At 32.4% G+C, this 16,126-nt stretch overlaps 2 protein-coding genes across 2 annotated transcripts; both read left to right on the top strand.

Annotated features, from left to right (window-relative positions):
• The first annotated feature begins 3,945 nt into the window (after positions 1 to 3,945).
• LOC127545540 (olfactory receptor 13C7-like) lies at positions 3,946 to 4,914 on the top strand. Its single transcript, XM_051972906.1, has one exon. The coding sequence runs from the start codon at positions 3,946 to 3,948 to the stop codon at positions 4,912 to 4,914; it is 969 nt and encodes a 322-aa protein (XP_051828866.1).
• A 10,004-nt stretch (positions 4,915 to 14,918) lies between these two features.
• Positions 14,919 to 15,866, top strand: LOC127545532 (olfactory receptor 13C8-like). The gene has a single exon (XM_051972895.1). The coding sequence runs from the start codon at positions 14,919 to 14,921 to the stop codon at positions 15,864 to 15,866; it is 948 nt and encodes a 315-aa protein (XP_051828855.1).
• Positions 15,867 to 16,126: the final 260 nt, after the last annotated feature.

Below are 16,126 nucleotides of genomic sequence, written 5' to 3'. Positions count from 1 at the left end.
ACAAATGGTTTCTTATTCTGTAAATTAGACTTCAATAATAGTAGAGTAGTAATTTCCCTTTAATTGGGTCTGTGGGACATTGTCCCTGAGGCATCACAAAGTTTCAAGATATCCCCATTTCTCTTTCTATAAACTTTAAATTGCCTCAGGGATTAGAAATTTTCCTTAAAGCAAAGAGTTATTAAAATTACCTTTGATTCCAATAATTCATTCTTTGAAGAATGGAACTGGAACTTGGAAAGGACAGAAATTTGTTCTCTAGAAACTGACTCAAATCTAACAGAAAAATTGATAGCACTGTTAGGTACTGGCATATCCTTCCACACTGGTGTTTCTTTATTTTATTCTTTATTATTTACAGAGAATGAAAACAGAAGATTTATAAAATTGAGTATACTAAAATCTCAAGTGGCTTCTGATAAAGCTGTATTTTCAACTTTTTAGATGAATATTCAATGAATCTTGAAGAAAATACAAAAATATACTTACCCAGATTATACTGAACACTGCTGAATATGCTGGCAAAAAACTGTTTCCTAATACAATTTTAGAGCCATTGGAAGTGAAAAAAGAAATTTACTTCTGATCAAGAAGAAAAGTATTTTTTAGACTGGGAAGATAAAGAGGTAAATGGACCTCCCTATTATACTGAATCTCACATATTTGGGCACAAACTTTGTGAGCTTATGCACTCAAAGGGATATCATACATAACTGAAATTATGAAAGCCAGTATCTCAGATGTCAAGTCTCATTCTGCCATAATGTTTAAGAAGGAACATTCTTTCTGATCAATGAAGTTATCTGGTTAGTGTGAAAAGAATTATTAAAGTGAGCCAAGAATAATTCTCTGGAAAGACGTGGCTCATTTTCCCCCAATAATGTGAGTGAAGCATTGGTTTATAAGCCTTTGGAAAAAGGGTTAATTTAGCTTTCATAATTTAGCTTTATTTCACTTTGATACAAGATGTAGTGATAAAAAATATGTGTTATTTATAAAGGTTCTTATAAGAACAGATCTTAACTACAAATAAAAACTTCTGGTCACAATTATTCCATTTACATATTAATTTTATGGATTATAAAGTACACATACATAAATTTTCTCATTTGAGTCTCACAAGTCTTAGAGGCAATTAGTATATGTATCACAATTTCTGTTTTGCATTACTATGTATGAAATTTAAAGAAGTACTTAGCCCCTTTCACAAGGATAATACTTGGCAGAGTCCTGATTCTTGATTCAAGTCTCTGACTCCAAATACATTCCTTTTGCCACTGCCTATTCTGTAGGGTCAGGCATGCCACTTTATATTCTGTTTTACTGACTGAGGAATCATTTCTGTGTTTCCTTAAATAATGGGAACCTCAATGGTGAAATGACTTCTACTTACTAGACACGTTCTGTCCTTTTATCAACATTTGAAAGAATCTATTACCTGAATAGTCATCCACAGTTCCTTTGAACATTTTTTTATATCTTATTATAAATCATAGAGTTTTTAAGATCGAGTTCAACTTTCTACTTTACAAAAGAGGTAAATAAGGCCCAGAGAAGTTCATTTGATTTGCCCAAGGTTATGCATCTAATAATATGATGAATCAGGATTTGGCCCCACACCCTCTCTGAATCTAATCTGAATTCTCTCTCTCTCTCTTGGAAACTACAGCTAGCCTGATCTGGTTAGTCAAGTTGCCATCAAAATTATGATCAACTTGAAATTGTAAATATAAATGTGACAATTCAACTTAGCAATGCTGTAGGGGTTTTAAATTACTCTAACCACTTGTCTTTTTTTTTAATTAACAGAAAACTATTTTCTCTCCTTGTTATCCCCAGCTGATTGAAAAAGAAAGAAAAACAAATTTTCTGTAAGAAATACACTTAATCAAGGAAAATAAAGTCCTCCTGTGGCAGTATACTATGTGTGTATGTGTACGTATAATATATATGAGTATGTGTATAATATAAATATTAAAAACGTCTCACTTTTCACCAAAAATCCATGTAATAGATAGCAAATTTTATCACAGGTTCTCTAGAATTAAGAATGAGCATTATATTAATCACACTTCTTTCAATTATCAAAATAATTTATCTTTATATCCTTATTGTTATATAAATTGTTCCTTGGTTTATTTTCTTTTCATATTTTCTTTGGTTTATAAAAGTCCTAGAAATTTTTCATTGTTATAATATTGAAATTATAATATAAATTGTTCTTCTATCTGCTGATTTCACTTTGCATCAGCTTATAAAACTTTCCATATCTCTTTGAAATAATGTTTCCTCATTTCTTCTAGCCTTAGTATGCCATGATATCCTTATACCACAACTTGTTCAGTTATTCCTCACTTGAAGGGCAATTTAATTTAATTTCCCATTTTATTGCCCATATAAAAAGGACTACTATGAATATTTTTGCATAACTGATCTTTCAATATTTCTTTTATCTTTTTGTGATAAAGTCCTAGCAGTTATACAGCTGAATCAAAGGACATTCACTGTTTAGTAATTTTTCTCTATAATTCCAAATTGCTTTCTAGAATGCATCAATGTGTCTGTTTTCCCACAACCTTTCCAACATTTGTCATTGAACTTTTTTTTGTCACTCTGATAAGTGAATCTTATATAATCTTATATATTCTACCTTATAATAAGGTAGAATCTCAGAATTTCTTTAATTTGAATTTCTCTAATTTGAGATTTGGAGCATTTTTTAAAGATAGCTATAGCCTAGGATTCTCTTTTGAAAACTGTTCATATCCCTTATGCTATGTATCAAATAGGAAATGACTCTCATTTTTATGAATTTGAATTCATTCCTTAAATATTTTGGAGGTGAGAAATTTATAAAAGAAACTTAGTACAAAGAGCTTTTCCAGGTAATCATTTCTCCTTCAATCTTACTTTATCTGGTTTGTTTATATAAGAAATGCACTTTTATATTTTATTTAATCAAATTTGTTTCTTTTGTGTTCTAGGGTCCTCTCTATTCCGTATTTGATCCTGAACTTTTCTCATAATAGATGTCAGAGGAATATTTTCTACTTTTCTATGATTTGTTTATGATGTGGCCTCTTATATCTAGGTTATGTACTCATTTAGAGCTTACCTTTGGATAATGGTTGATGCAAATCTAACTTTTTCATACTCCTATCTGTTTTTACAGATCTTTGCATCAAATAGCAAGTTCTTATCCCAGTATTAGAGTCTTTGTATTTATCAAACACTGGGATATTAGATGTATTTTTTCCTATATGATGAATAATAGCTAATATGTTCCACTGATGGAGCTCTGAGTTTTTTTTAACCAGTAGCAAATTGTTTTAATAACCACTGCTTTATAATATAGTTTGACCTCTGACAAGATAGTTCCCCTTAATACTATTTCTTTTCATTCTATTCTTGAGATTCCTGAATTTTTCCCCTCTACATGGAGCGCTTTTATTCTTTTTTTTTTCCTACTTCTCAAGTTAGGCGGACTGTTTGATTGTTATGGCATTGAACAATGAATTTATTTTCATTTCTTAAGTATAATTCAAAATTGCTTTCTAGAATAACTATTCAAATTCACTCTTCCACCACCCTCAAGCATTGAACACTCCTATCTTTCATCATGTTTAACAATATGCTGGATGTAAGGTGAAACTTCAAACCAGTTTTGGCTTTTTTATTCATATAATTGGTGATTTGAGAAAATCTTCTATATTGTTAACAGTTTATAATTATTCTCTTAATAACCATTCATGTGTTTTGACAATATACTGTGGAATGACTCTCGATGTTATTATATATTGCAAAAAATTCCTATATTCATACACATAGGATTATAGTTTGCTTGATATATCTTGAAAGAGATGTTCCTACTGAAACTTCTGGAATAAAAAAAAATCTATTCTCTCTTTGCCTCAGAATCCTGAAGACTAAAAGGGTATTTCAAAAATGAATGAGACCAATCAAAACACTGTGAAAGAATTCATCCTCCTTGGGCTTTCTGGACACCCAAAGCTGGAGACTATTTTGTTTGTCCTGACTCTGTGGATGTACCTGGTAATATTGCTTGGAAATGGCATCCTCATCACAGCAACTATCTATGATTCCCACCTACATACACCTATGTACTTTTTTCTCAGTAATCTCTCTTTCCTGGATATTTGTTACACAACATCCTCTGTACCTCTAATTCTAGACAGTTTTCTCACACCAAGAAAAAGTATTTCTTTCTCCAGCTGTGCAATACAGATGTCTCTGTCTTTTGCCATGGGAGCAACTGAGTGTATACTCCTTAGCATGATGGCATTTGACCGCTATGTGGCCATCTGCAACCCCTTGAGGTACCCTGTTATTATGAGTAAGACTGCATATGTGTCAATGGCAGTTTGCTCTTGGACAGCAGGGGCTGCTGATTCCATAGTACAAACATCCCTTGCAGTCCAGTTACCATTCTGTGGTGCTAATGTCATTGACCATTTCACTTGTGAAATTCTGGCTCTTCTGAAATTGGCCTGTGGAGATATTACCATTAATGTGCTTAGTATGATGGGATCAAACGTCATTTTTCTAGTTTTTCCCCTGATATCAATTTCCATCTCTTATGTTTTCATCCTTGCCACCATTCTGAGGATCCCTTCACCAGAGGGAAAACGTAAAGCCTTTTCTACTTGCTCAGCCCATCTGACTGTGGTGATCATCTTCTATGGAACAATCTTCTTTATGTATGCAAAACCCAAAGCAAAAGATTCCGTTAAGTCAGACAAAGAAGATATTACAGACAAACTCATTTCCCTGTTCTATGGTGTGGTAACACCCATGCTCAATCCCATCATTTATAGCCTGAGAAACAAGGATGTAAAGTCAGCTGTAAAGAATATGTTGAGTCAGAATGCTTCCCTGAGAAAATCTAAAAGATAATTTATTCAGTGACGACTTGCCTCTGAGCAGACATGTCTGTTGAATGTTTTTTTTATTTTTCCTAACTATCCCCCAAATACTCTCTTCTTCACTACTACCACTTTCCCCCTCGAAAGCAGTGTCACATAACAAAAAATATTTTCAGAAAAAAAATTTTAAAGAGGCAGAAGAGAAAAATAATGAGCAAAAGTTATCAATACAGTGAAAAATATCTGAAAACATGCAATGGTCTACACTCATGTACCTTCTACCTCTGCTATCTCTCAGTGGGAAACTGTCTGCCTTTATCTCTTCTTTGAGTAAATGCCTGTTTTTTGTAATTTTACAACATTCACTTTGCAGGGTTTTTAACACAAATGAACTTTACCCTTTGTTAAAAGCTTGTTCTAGATATGGTGAGATAAATATGTGATTTTAGATGTTTTTGTTTGATTTCCTAATTCTGAACCATCCTGATCTCCTTGGTATAAATCCTATTTGATTGTTTATGAATGATTTTTTGAATAAACTGATGGTCTATTTGACAGAATTTTATTTAAAATCTTTAAGTCTGTGTCCATTAATGATATTGGTATGTAATTCTACTTCTTTGTTCTATTATTCTCTGGTGTCTCAAACATCAAATATAGTTTTCTCAAATAGTTTGATATAATATTCACAAATTTTTAAATATTTATGTAGTATTATATTAATTTTTCTTTAAGATTTTTGTAGAATTCTCTTGTAATTGCAACAGGGTTGGGACATTCTTACCTACCCATAATCACCCTAACACACACACACACACACACACACACACTTTGGTAATTTCTTTATATAACATCTCTGTTTAAACTCCTGGTAGGTTTATTTTACACTTATTAATGTCATCCTCTTGTTTTTCTATATTCTCAGTTTTGTTAGTATATAACTGTGTAAAGTAGGTTTTGACAATACTTTTTATTTCTTTAAATTTTGTTGTGATTTCATCTTATTACTTTATTGTTTTCTTGATTTTATTTCCTGCTTTCTTTTTTCTTTCAAGTTAGTTTTTCAATTATATTTTTTGTGAATAACCACTTGATAATTTTATTGATTATTTCTATTTTATTCTAATTTATTTACTTCTCTAATTTTCAGTATCTCCTTTTTGTTGCTTATTTTATGTTTGTTTATTGTTTAATTTTATAACATTATTTTTTAAAGTGAGTAACACCTCTAAGACACCACTTCACACCTCTCAAATTAGCTAAGATAACTGGAAAAGATATTGCAGAGAATGTGGGAAAACTGGGACACTAATGCATTGTTGGTAAAGTTGTGAACTGATCCAGTCATTCTGAAAAGCAATTTGAAACTACAACCAAAAAGTCATAAAAATGTACACACCCTTTGATCCAGCAATGTCACTACTGGACCTGTATCCCAAAGAAATTAAAAAAGAGAAGACCCACATGTGCAAAAATGTTTTTTGTAGCTCTTTTTGTAGTGGCAAGGAATTGCAAGTTGAGTGGATGCCTTTCAATTGGGTAATGGCTGAATAAGTTATGATACATAAATTAATGAATTATTATTTTTCTATATGAAATTTTGAGCAGGCTGATATCAGAAAATCCTAGAAAAACTTACATGAATTAATGCTGAGTGAAGTGAAGAGAACCAGGAGAATACTAATAGCAAGGTTATGTAATGATTAATTATGATAGACTTAACTCTTCTCAGCAATATAGTGATCCAAGACAAATCCAATGGACTTGGGATGGAAAATCCTCATTCAGAGGAAGAACTATAGAGATTTAATATGATTCTAAAAATAGCATTTGCACCTTTTTTGTTTTGTTTCTTTGCTTTCTTCTTTTTCATGGTTTTTCCCCCTTTTCACCTGATTTGACAACATGACAAAAAAAAGGAATTATGTTTTAAAGGATTGCACATGTTTATCCTATATCACATTGCTTGCTATATTGGCTAGTGGTTAGGTAAGGGAGAGAGGAAGGAAAAAAAATTGGAACGCAAAGTCTTACAAAAATGAATGTTGAAAACTATCTTTACATGTACTTGGAAAAATAAAATACTGGAGAAAAAAATAAAGTGAATAATAGAATTGATTTTTAAAAGCCTGAAGTCTGTTGCTTTCAGGAAACACAAGTAAAAAGCAAAGACATATAGAGAATAAATTTAGTCATAAACAAAATTTTCTATACATCAAGTGAAATCAACAAAATAAAAGTTTCAGTTGTGCTATCAGTGAAGAAAAGCAAAAAAATCGCAATATAAATAGAATTAACTAAGAAAATCACATTATTCTGAAAGGAATAATAGGAAATAAAGTAATATCGATTATTTCAACATTTTGAATTTGAAATTTTGAAATATTAGCTAAATTGCAAAAAGACATAAATAGTACCAAAAAGAATAGAAGATTTTAACATCTCTGTCTCGTAGTTGGACAAATATAATACAAAATAAAAAATGGAATAGAAAACATTACTGGAGAAAGTAGACTCAAAACATTTTGCAACATCTTATAAATGGGATCATTAAAATATTGAGCATTTCTCAGCACCACATGAAATTCTTACAAAAATTGATCATGTATTAGGGCATAGTAAGGCCTATGACATAGAGCATATAAAATTATGAACACTTCCCATCATTTGCCCTGTGTCTCTTGGCAAATATGCCAAATCTTGTAATTCAATTCAAGTATCCTAGCTTCATTCTATTTCTCTGCAACATAACACTGCTAAGTGGATATGTAGAAAGAGATATACAGAACTAATGTGAATAAATTCAGGTTGGAAGGATTCTCAAAAACTATTTAATCTGATTCATACCTGAAACATTATACTTTCTGCAATATCAGCAATTGGACTTCAATCAAATACTTTGATGACAGAAAATTTCCCTTTTAGATATCTCTAATGATTAGAAAATTAAATCTATTACTAATGCAAAACATGCCTCTCTGTCCTCTAAAGTCAATCAAAATTAAGTTGATCATTCTTGCATATGTAGTTCCTTCAAAATTCTAAAATGGAAATCACTTTAAGAGGGATAAGATAAATGACTTTAAGGATTAAATTCTGATGATAGAAATGGAAATTATTAAAATAGTATTTTTTAAAACAGTTAGTTGTATAAAGAGAACAACATGGACACTGAGGGAATATCTATGACTAGCTTACATTTTAATAAAAACACATACAAAAGTATGTGTTTGTCCTTTCTAAATAAGTTATATAAATTCTGACAGTCATAGACTTATTAGAACAAAGATGAAATTAAACAAAACATAAAAAGAAATAATTATATGAGAAAATATATACATAATCCACCATCAACTTGTTAGAATAAAGACTAACATCAATAACATAGAAGAAATAATTACATGAGATGACATACAATTTTTAAATGCCAATATGACCTGTTTGAACAAGTTATAGATGCTGAAAAAGGTAACAAAAAATTTATTTGTACATCATCTCTCAATGATTATTTGCTATAGAAGTTGAGTTGATATAAATCAATTGTCCTGATGAACAAACAGAAACAATTTCAGTCAGTAAATGTTCATCTGTCTCACCAAGCAGAGAGTTCCACAAAAGACAAGGACAAAATTAATTTTCAACATAAACTTGTTTTCTTTTATATATATATATTTTTTTTTCTTTGCCCATTCTCAAATTGTAATTTAGCTAGGTCACTTTTCCCCAAAATTTCCACCAATGGATGGTCCATCTATTGATAGGAAACCATCATTTGTTTTTCCTATTCAAATCATAAATATTTACAGGATCAAGATTAACATAAATAAATTCTTATAGTTAATCTCAAAGAGAAAAAAGAGCAGATTTGTGAGGGCCATATGTACTCTAACAGACCAATCACTACACTTAATACATACAGGGCATCATAAAACTAAAAGATCACTACTATTTTTATAAGAAAATAATGTCATAAAGAATCTGGCATTTCATTACATATAGTAATAATGAGATAATTAAAGGGTCTCCTATTACCAACGGCACTACAATTCAAAAAGGGATGAGAAATTTTATAGGAATTAGTCTGTAGTCCCAAAAAAGTAGAGAGGGAGTGGAGCTACAGATAGAATACCTTTAAATTTAATCTGTATTACTAACATTTCCCATCACTTTCTTAAATCCAGAAATCAAACAAAATAAAAATAAAGTTGCAGTTTGTAGCATTTGCCAAATTCTAAAGTATGAATGCTCACACTGAAAATTTTATAATTGGTTCATATGACCCAGTACAAGCTGACTGTAGCACACCTCCAGGAAAGTAACAGATAAGTGAATATCACAGCAATGGGAAGGCAGTCCCTCTAAGAGCAATATAATAGTAAAAGACCCAGAGAGTCCTGGACTCATGTGACATGGACTGGTGGAGGATCATGAAGCATGACAATGATAGGCTAAAGAACTCCTATAGAGAGCAAGAATGTCTTCCCTTCCCCCCAACCCCAGCATACCCCTGGCTGGGAGGAACTTGCTAAATGGGGGCCTGATACCAGCATTCGATATATAGCATAGTTCCTATTGTGTGTCCCTAGGATCCTGAGAGGAGGTACAGTAGTAGTCATTGATTAAGAGATTAACCTGCTTATGTCAATATGAATAAGGAAAGGAGCTTGAGAAGATATATATGACCCACACAGAAGCTGAAACACATAGATGTTTAAATAATTGGCCCATAATTACTTATTCAATTTGTAAGCAGCAACACCAGTATTTGATCCAAGATCCTCTGATTATTATTCTTATCTATTCAAGTAATCAGGGATAAGTGACTTGCCCAGGGTCACATAACTAGTAAGTGTCTGAAGCCCAGTTTGAAATCCTTCTGACTCCAGGGCCAGTGCTCTATCCTTCTAGCTTCTCTTCTCTTCTCTGGTTCTTCTAACTCTAAATCCAATATTCTCAGTCACATCATACTGTCCTTCTTGATATCAGTAGAAAATTCTAGAGAGCACAATGAGAAAGGAAGGCAGAGAATGAAAGATGAGAGGAATCCGAAAGCTGAGTACATTATTGGGAGGGGACAAACAGCTATCATTGCATATTGCCTCCACAGTAGATACTTCCTGACCACTCTGCCCCTCAACCCCAGCCCACGCTGATCTAGTAATCCCGATATCAGGGACAATCAGACAAAACTGGAAACTGGGCTAAGGAAAAAGCTAGTTGATCATAGCATCTGATGACCCCAGGAGCAAAGTAAGGAAATGGACCAGTCTAATATTTGGACTCCCAGAAATAGAAAAGATTTCCATTTCTGTCAGCAGCAGCATCTAGGACAAAAGTCCCAATGTGCTAGCTGTAGCTCTTATCTAAAAGTCAGGGAACAAAATTTCCACTTTCCACTGAGTCTATAGAAACAAAAATAGTTTCTGATTATTTAAGTTCAACTTCAATTAAAACAAAGTAGTAACTTTGCTTTAATTGGATCTGTGGGATTCCCTACCTCTCCTTTTTGATAAACTTTAAATTGCCTCAGGGATTAGAACTTTCCCTTAAACAACAAGGGATTTAAGTTACTTTTGGTTCCAATAGTTGATCCTTTGGAGAATGAATGTGGAATTTGAAATGCAGAAACATTGTAGAGAACATTGAAAGTTTCATTTTCCTAGGAAATTGGCTCAAGTCTAAGAGACCTGTATTGATCAAGAACGGGTTGCCACACTCATTTCTATATTTCGTTGATGTACAGAATATGAAGACAGAATATTCATGGTGCTGATTTCCATGATTTCCATGATTTCTTCTGCGTTACTTTTTCAACTTTTTGATGAGTATTCTTTCAGTGAAACTTGACAAAAATAATTGCCACATGTATTTGTCCACATTATATTGATCATCACTCCATATGTTTGGGAAATGATTTTTCTGACTCAATAACAGAGCCACGGGAAGTCAGATAGTAATTACTTTCTGAGCAAGGAGGACAATATTTCTTAGACTTAGAGGTAAATGGACATTGCTGTTACTCAATTTTAAATATTTAGAAATAGAGCTTTATAAGGTTATGCACTCAAAGGCAGGTTATACATTATTTGAGTTGTGTGGACCAGAATATTAAGTCCCTTTCTGGTATGTATTTTTAAGAATGTCTCTAATATTTATGGTTACAGCAATTTTTTAGTTGCAATGTCATTGAATTAGAGGTAAGAACACAATTATCAAAAATAATGCCTTGTAACAGAAATGTTTGATGTTTATTGTTAAGTTGTTTCCATCATGTCCAACTCTTTGTGATGCCATCTGGGGTTTTCTTGGCAAAGATTTTGGAGTGGTTTGCCATTTCCTTCTCCATATCACTGTATAGATGAGAAAACTGAGGCAAACAGGGTTAAGTAACTCATACAAAGTCACATAGCTGGTGAAAATCTGAGGTCAGATTTGAACTCAGCTCTTTCAAATTCCATACCTGGCACTCTATCCATTGTGCCAGCTACATGTCTAATACTAGTGATATTCTGAGTTACTCTTCTTTGGAAAATGTACTAATAAAGCTTCCAAATATATTTCAATTTTGCATAGAAAAAGCTAATAAAATGAGTGTTAATGATAAAAGCTTATTCTAATACTAGATTCTTATTCAATACATAAAGTAAAACCATTGGCCATAATCACTTCTACTTGCATAGCATTTCATGACTTATGAAGTATAGACACCCATGATCTCCTTTGAACCTTACAATAAGTTTTATAAACCCTGTTTTATCCCTAAGTGGGAAACTGAATTTCAAAGAAGCAAAAACAATTGAACCCAATCTAGCTCATAACCATAGTACTTGACAATCAAATCTTGGGACCAATATGTATGCTGCAGTCAGGCATAAATCTTATTCTGATAAGGTACAAGATATCAGCAATTAAGGAAGAAAGACTATGATTCTATAACTGATGTAAATATCAATGATGATATGATATCCTATTAATATAAATAGTATCTCTTATTCTCAATGTGTGAGATATATGATGTAGTCTAATATTTCACATTATTAGATATGGTCTAAATATTTCACATTCAACCAGTTTCTTTGGCTGATACTTTTACATACTTAATAACCATAACGCATATAATTTAGAAGTATCTTTGGAGATTATTGTGCCCAATTTTATGCTTTACCAATGAGATCCAAAGAAGTTAATTTGATTTTTCCCATAGTCAGTCAGAATTTGAATCCAGATCTTCTCTACATCCAAGATTTGGGTTCTTTTTATTAAATTATTTATTTGCCCTAAATTGCTTAGTACCTAAGTTTCATCAGCAAATTCACATCCAAAATAATAATAAAAAAATATATATGAACCATTGCTTCAACCCAACTGTGTGAGCTTTAAACTGGCCTTCTAATAATAAGGTATTTATTGTCTTAAATCTGAAATCTTTGTTCTAGGATTTCCGAGTGGATCTTCTAATGCTGGTTATCATTACAACAAGGAAACATGTTTTGTGCTACAGTATTTTTAAAATTTGTAATATTTTTAATATCTTTCATTTTTATATCACTTTCTTTTCTGAATATATCCTTTTCTAACTTCTACTCAGTGACTTGCCCCTTACAACAAAGATTTTAAAATAAAAAGAAAAAAAAGTAGGTCAGCAAAACTAGCAAACACATAAACTGAGTTTGAAAGTATATATATAAAGTACATATGGGCGAGCCAGAGAAGGGAGGGAAGATTGGGGAAGGGTGTAGTAAGAGACAAAATACTTTTGAGGAGGGATAGGGTGAAAGGAAAGAAAAAATAAATGGGGGAAATAGAATTAGTAATAGTAATTGTGAAAGAAATTTTGAAGCCAGTTTCTCTGATAAAGGCCTTATCTCTTAAACAAATAGGAAACTGAGTCAGATTTATAAAAATAAGAGTCATTCTCCAGTTGAAAAATGATCAAATGATATGAATAGTTTTCAGATAAAGTAATCAAAGCTATTTATAGCCATAGAAAATAATATAGCCGTATAGAAAAAAATGTTCTAAGTACAAAGTACAAAGTAACAATAATATTGTAAGTTGATTAGCTGTAAATAACTTGGCTATTCTCAGCAGTGCAATGATCCAAGATGACTTGAACTTAAGATGAAAAATGCTATCCATACCCAGAGAAGGAATTGATTGTGTCTGCCTGCAAATTGAAGCATATTTTTTAACTTTATTTTTCTTGGTTTGGGGGAGGGGAAGTCTATGTTTCCTTTCACAACAATACTTTTATGGATGTGTTTTGCATGACTTTGCATGGCATCTGCAAAATGGATTAGAGCAGGAAGTACAATATCTTTATGCAGAAAACCCCAAGTTGGGTCTTAAAGAGTCAGACACAACAAAACAACAATAAAAATATATATATGAACCATTGCTTCAACCCAACTGTGTGAGCTTTTAACTGGCCTTCTAATAATAAGGTATTTATTGTCTTAAATCTGAAATCTTTGTTCTAGGATTTCCGAGTGGATCTTCTAATGCTGGTTATCATTACAACAAGGAAACATGTTTTGTGCTACAGTATTTTTAAAATTTGTAATATTTTTAATATCTTTCATTTTTATATCACTTTCTTTTCTGAATATATCCTTTTCTAACTTCTACTCAGTGACTTGCCCCTTACAACAAAGATTTTAAAATAAAAAGAAAAAAAAGTAGGTCAGCAAAACTAGCAAACACATAAACTGAGTTTGAAAGTATATATATAAAGTACATATGGGCGAGCAAGAGAAGGGAGGGAAGATTGGGGAAGGGTGTAGTAAGAGACAAAATACTTTTGAGGAGGGATAGGGTGAAAGGAAAGAAAAAATAAATGGGGGAAATAGAATTAGTAATAGTAATTGTGAAAGAAATTTTGAAGCCAGTTTCTCTGATAAAGGCCTTATCTCTTAAACAAATAGGAAACTGAGTCAGATTTATAAAAATAAGAGTCATTCTCCAGTTGAAAAATGATCAAATGATATGAATAGTTTTCAGATAAAGTAATCAAAGCTATTTATAGCCATAGAAAATAATATAGCCGTATAGAAAAAAATGTTCTAAGTACAAAGTACAAAGTAACAATAATATTTTAAGTTGATTAGCTGTGAATAACTTGGCTATTCTCAGCAGTGCAATGATCCAAGATGACTCGAACTTAAGATGAAAAATGCTATCCATACCCAGAGAAGGAATTGATTGTGTCTGCCTGCAAATTGAAGCATATTTTTTAACTTTATTTTTCTTGGTTTGGGGGAGGGGAAGTCTATGTTTCCTTTCACAACAATACTTTTATGGATGTGTTTTGCATGACTTTGCATGGCATCTGCAAAATGGATTGGAGCAGGAAGTACAATATCTTTATGCAGAAAACCCCAAGTTGGGGTCTTAAAGAGTCAGACACAACAAAACAACAAAAAAATTCACAAGTAGTCAGTTTTCACTTCTTTGCTATTCTTGCTTTGCTATTATTGTTGTGGATACATGGGTGTATATGAAACTTTTCTTTTTCTCTATTGACCTCCCTAGGATTATAGTGGAAATTCCAGGTCAGAAAATATAGAAATGTGCTTCATTTTATTAGCATAATTCCAAATTAGTTTCAGACAGGCTAGACCAATGTGAAATTCTACTACCTTATCTTCCCTCTATCTCTTTAGCAATGAACACTGAGCATTTAACATTTTTGCCATTTTGTTGGATATGCTATAAAATCTCAAAGTTCTTTTGATTTGACACAAATTGATCACTGATATAAATGATATAATGAAGATTTAGTACACTATTTAATATGATTGTTAATTATCACAGTTCTACTAAAAACTATTTGTTTGGATTTTTTTCCTATCCTTTGACCACTGGGAGATGGATCTTGGTCTCTTAATTGTGATATATTTTCATAATCAAAAAAGACTAACTTTTTTTTACTTGAGATGTAATCTTGAAAAAAAAAATCAATACTTTCTGACATTGATACAACAAAATTATGTTCTGTTTCCCTCAGAATCTACACAAGTAAAAGAGATCTTTTAAATGGAAGGAACCAATCAAACCACTGTGACAGAATTGGTTCTCCTGGGACTTTCTGACTATCCAAAGCTAGAAACCATTTTCTTTGTGCTGGTCCTGTGGATGTACCTAGTAATCCTGGTAGGCAATGGAGTGTTGATCATAGTAACCATCTATGACTCTCATCTCCACACCCCCATGTATTTCTTCCTAGGTAACCTCTCCTTCCTGGACATTTGCTATACAACCTCTACTGTGCCTCTAATTCTAAACAGCTTTCTTACTCCAAGGAAAGCCATTTCCTTCTCCAGCTGTGCAATACAAATGTTTCTGTCCTTTGCAATGGGTGCAACTGAATGTGTGCTCCTGAGCATGATGGCATTTGACCGTTACGTGGCCATCTGCAAGCCCCTAAGATATCCTGTCATCATGAGCAAGAATATTTATGTGTCAATGGCATCTGTGTCCTGGGCAGCAGGGGTTCTTGATTCAGTGATTCAAACTTCTCTTGCAGTTCAGTTAAGATTTTGTGTGGACATCATTGATCATTTTTTATGTGAGATCCTGGCTATTCTGAAATTGGCTTGTGGAGATATTTCCATCAATGTTTTTAGCATGGTAGGATCAAACATCATCTTTCTAGTTATTCCTTTAATATCAATTTCCATCTCTTACATTTTCATACTTGTTGCAATCCTTAGGATTCCTTCTACAAAAGGAAGACACAAAGCTTTTTCTACCTGCTCGGCTCACCTGACTGTGGTGATTATATTCTATGGGACAATCTTCTTCATATATGCAAAACCCAAATCTCAGGATTCTCTTAGAGGTGGCAGTGATATCACAGACAAATTTATTACCCTGTTCTATAGTGTGGTGACTCCCATGCTCAATCCCATCATTTATAGTTTGAGGAACAAGGATGTTAAGGTGGCTATGAAAAACATTTTATGTCAAAATTCATTTCTCTGAGTCTATGTGATATAGGGTAATGACTTATACCTGATTGGAGGGGGGAAGATATATATATATATTTGCTGATGGGTAGATTTTCTTTTAAAAAACTATTAACAATTAGAACCATATTGTAGATCAGGTATTGTATCTCTTCAAAATCATGGGTGTTGAATGATTAAATTCATGTGTAGAAAAAATCATTTATCACTTGAATGTAGAAATTCATATTTCTGGCTCTTTCCTCAACTGTAAAATGAAGAAAATAATAGCATCTA

This window comes from Antechinus flavipes, chromosome 1 (genome assembly GCF_016432865.1).
Source record: "Antechinus flavipes isolate AdamAnt ecotype Samford, QLD, Australia chromosome 1, AdamAnt_v2, whole genome shotgun sequence".
NCBI classification, from domain to species: Eukaryota; Metazoa; Chordata; class Mammalia; order Dasyuromorphia; family Dasyuridae; genus Antechinus; species Antechinus flavipes.
Note: the sequence above shows the minus strand (reverse complement) of the source record. Positions and strands in the feature narration are given on the sequence as shown.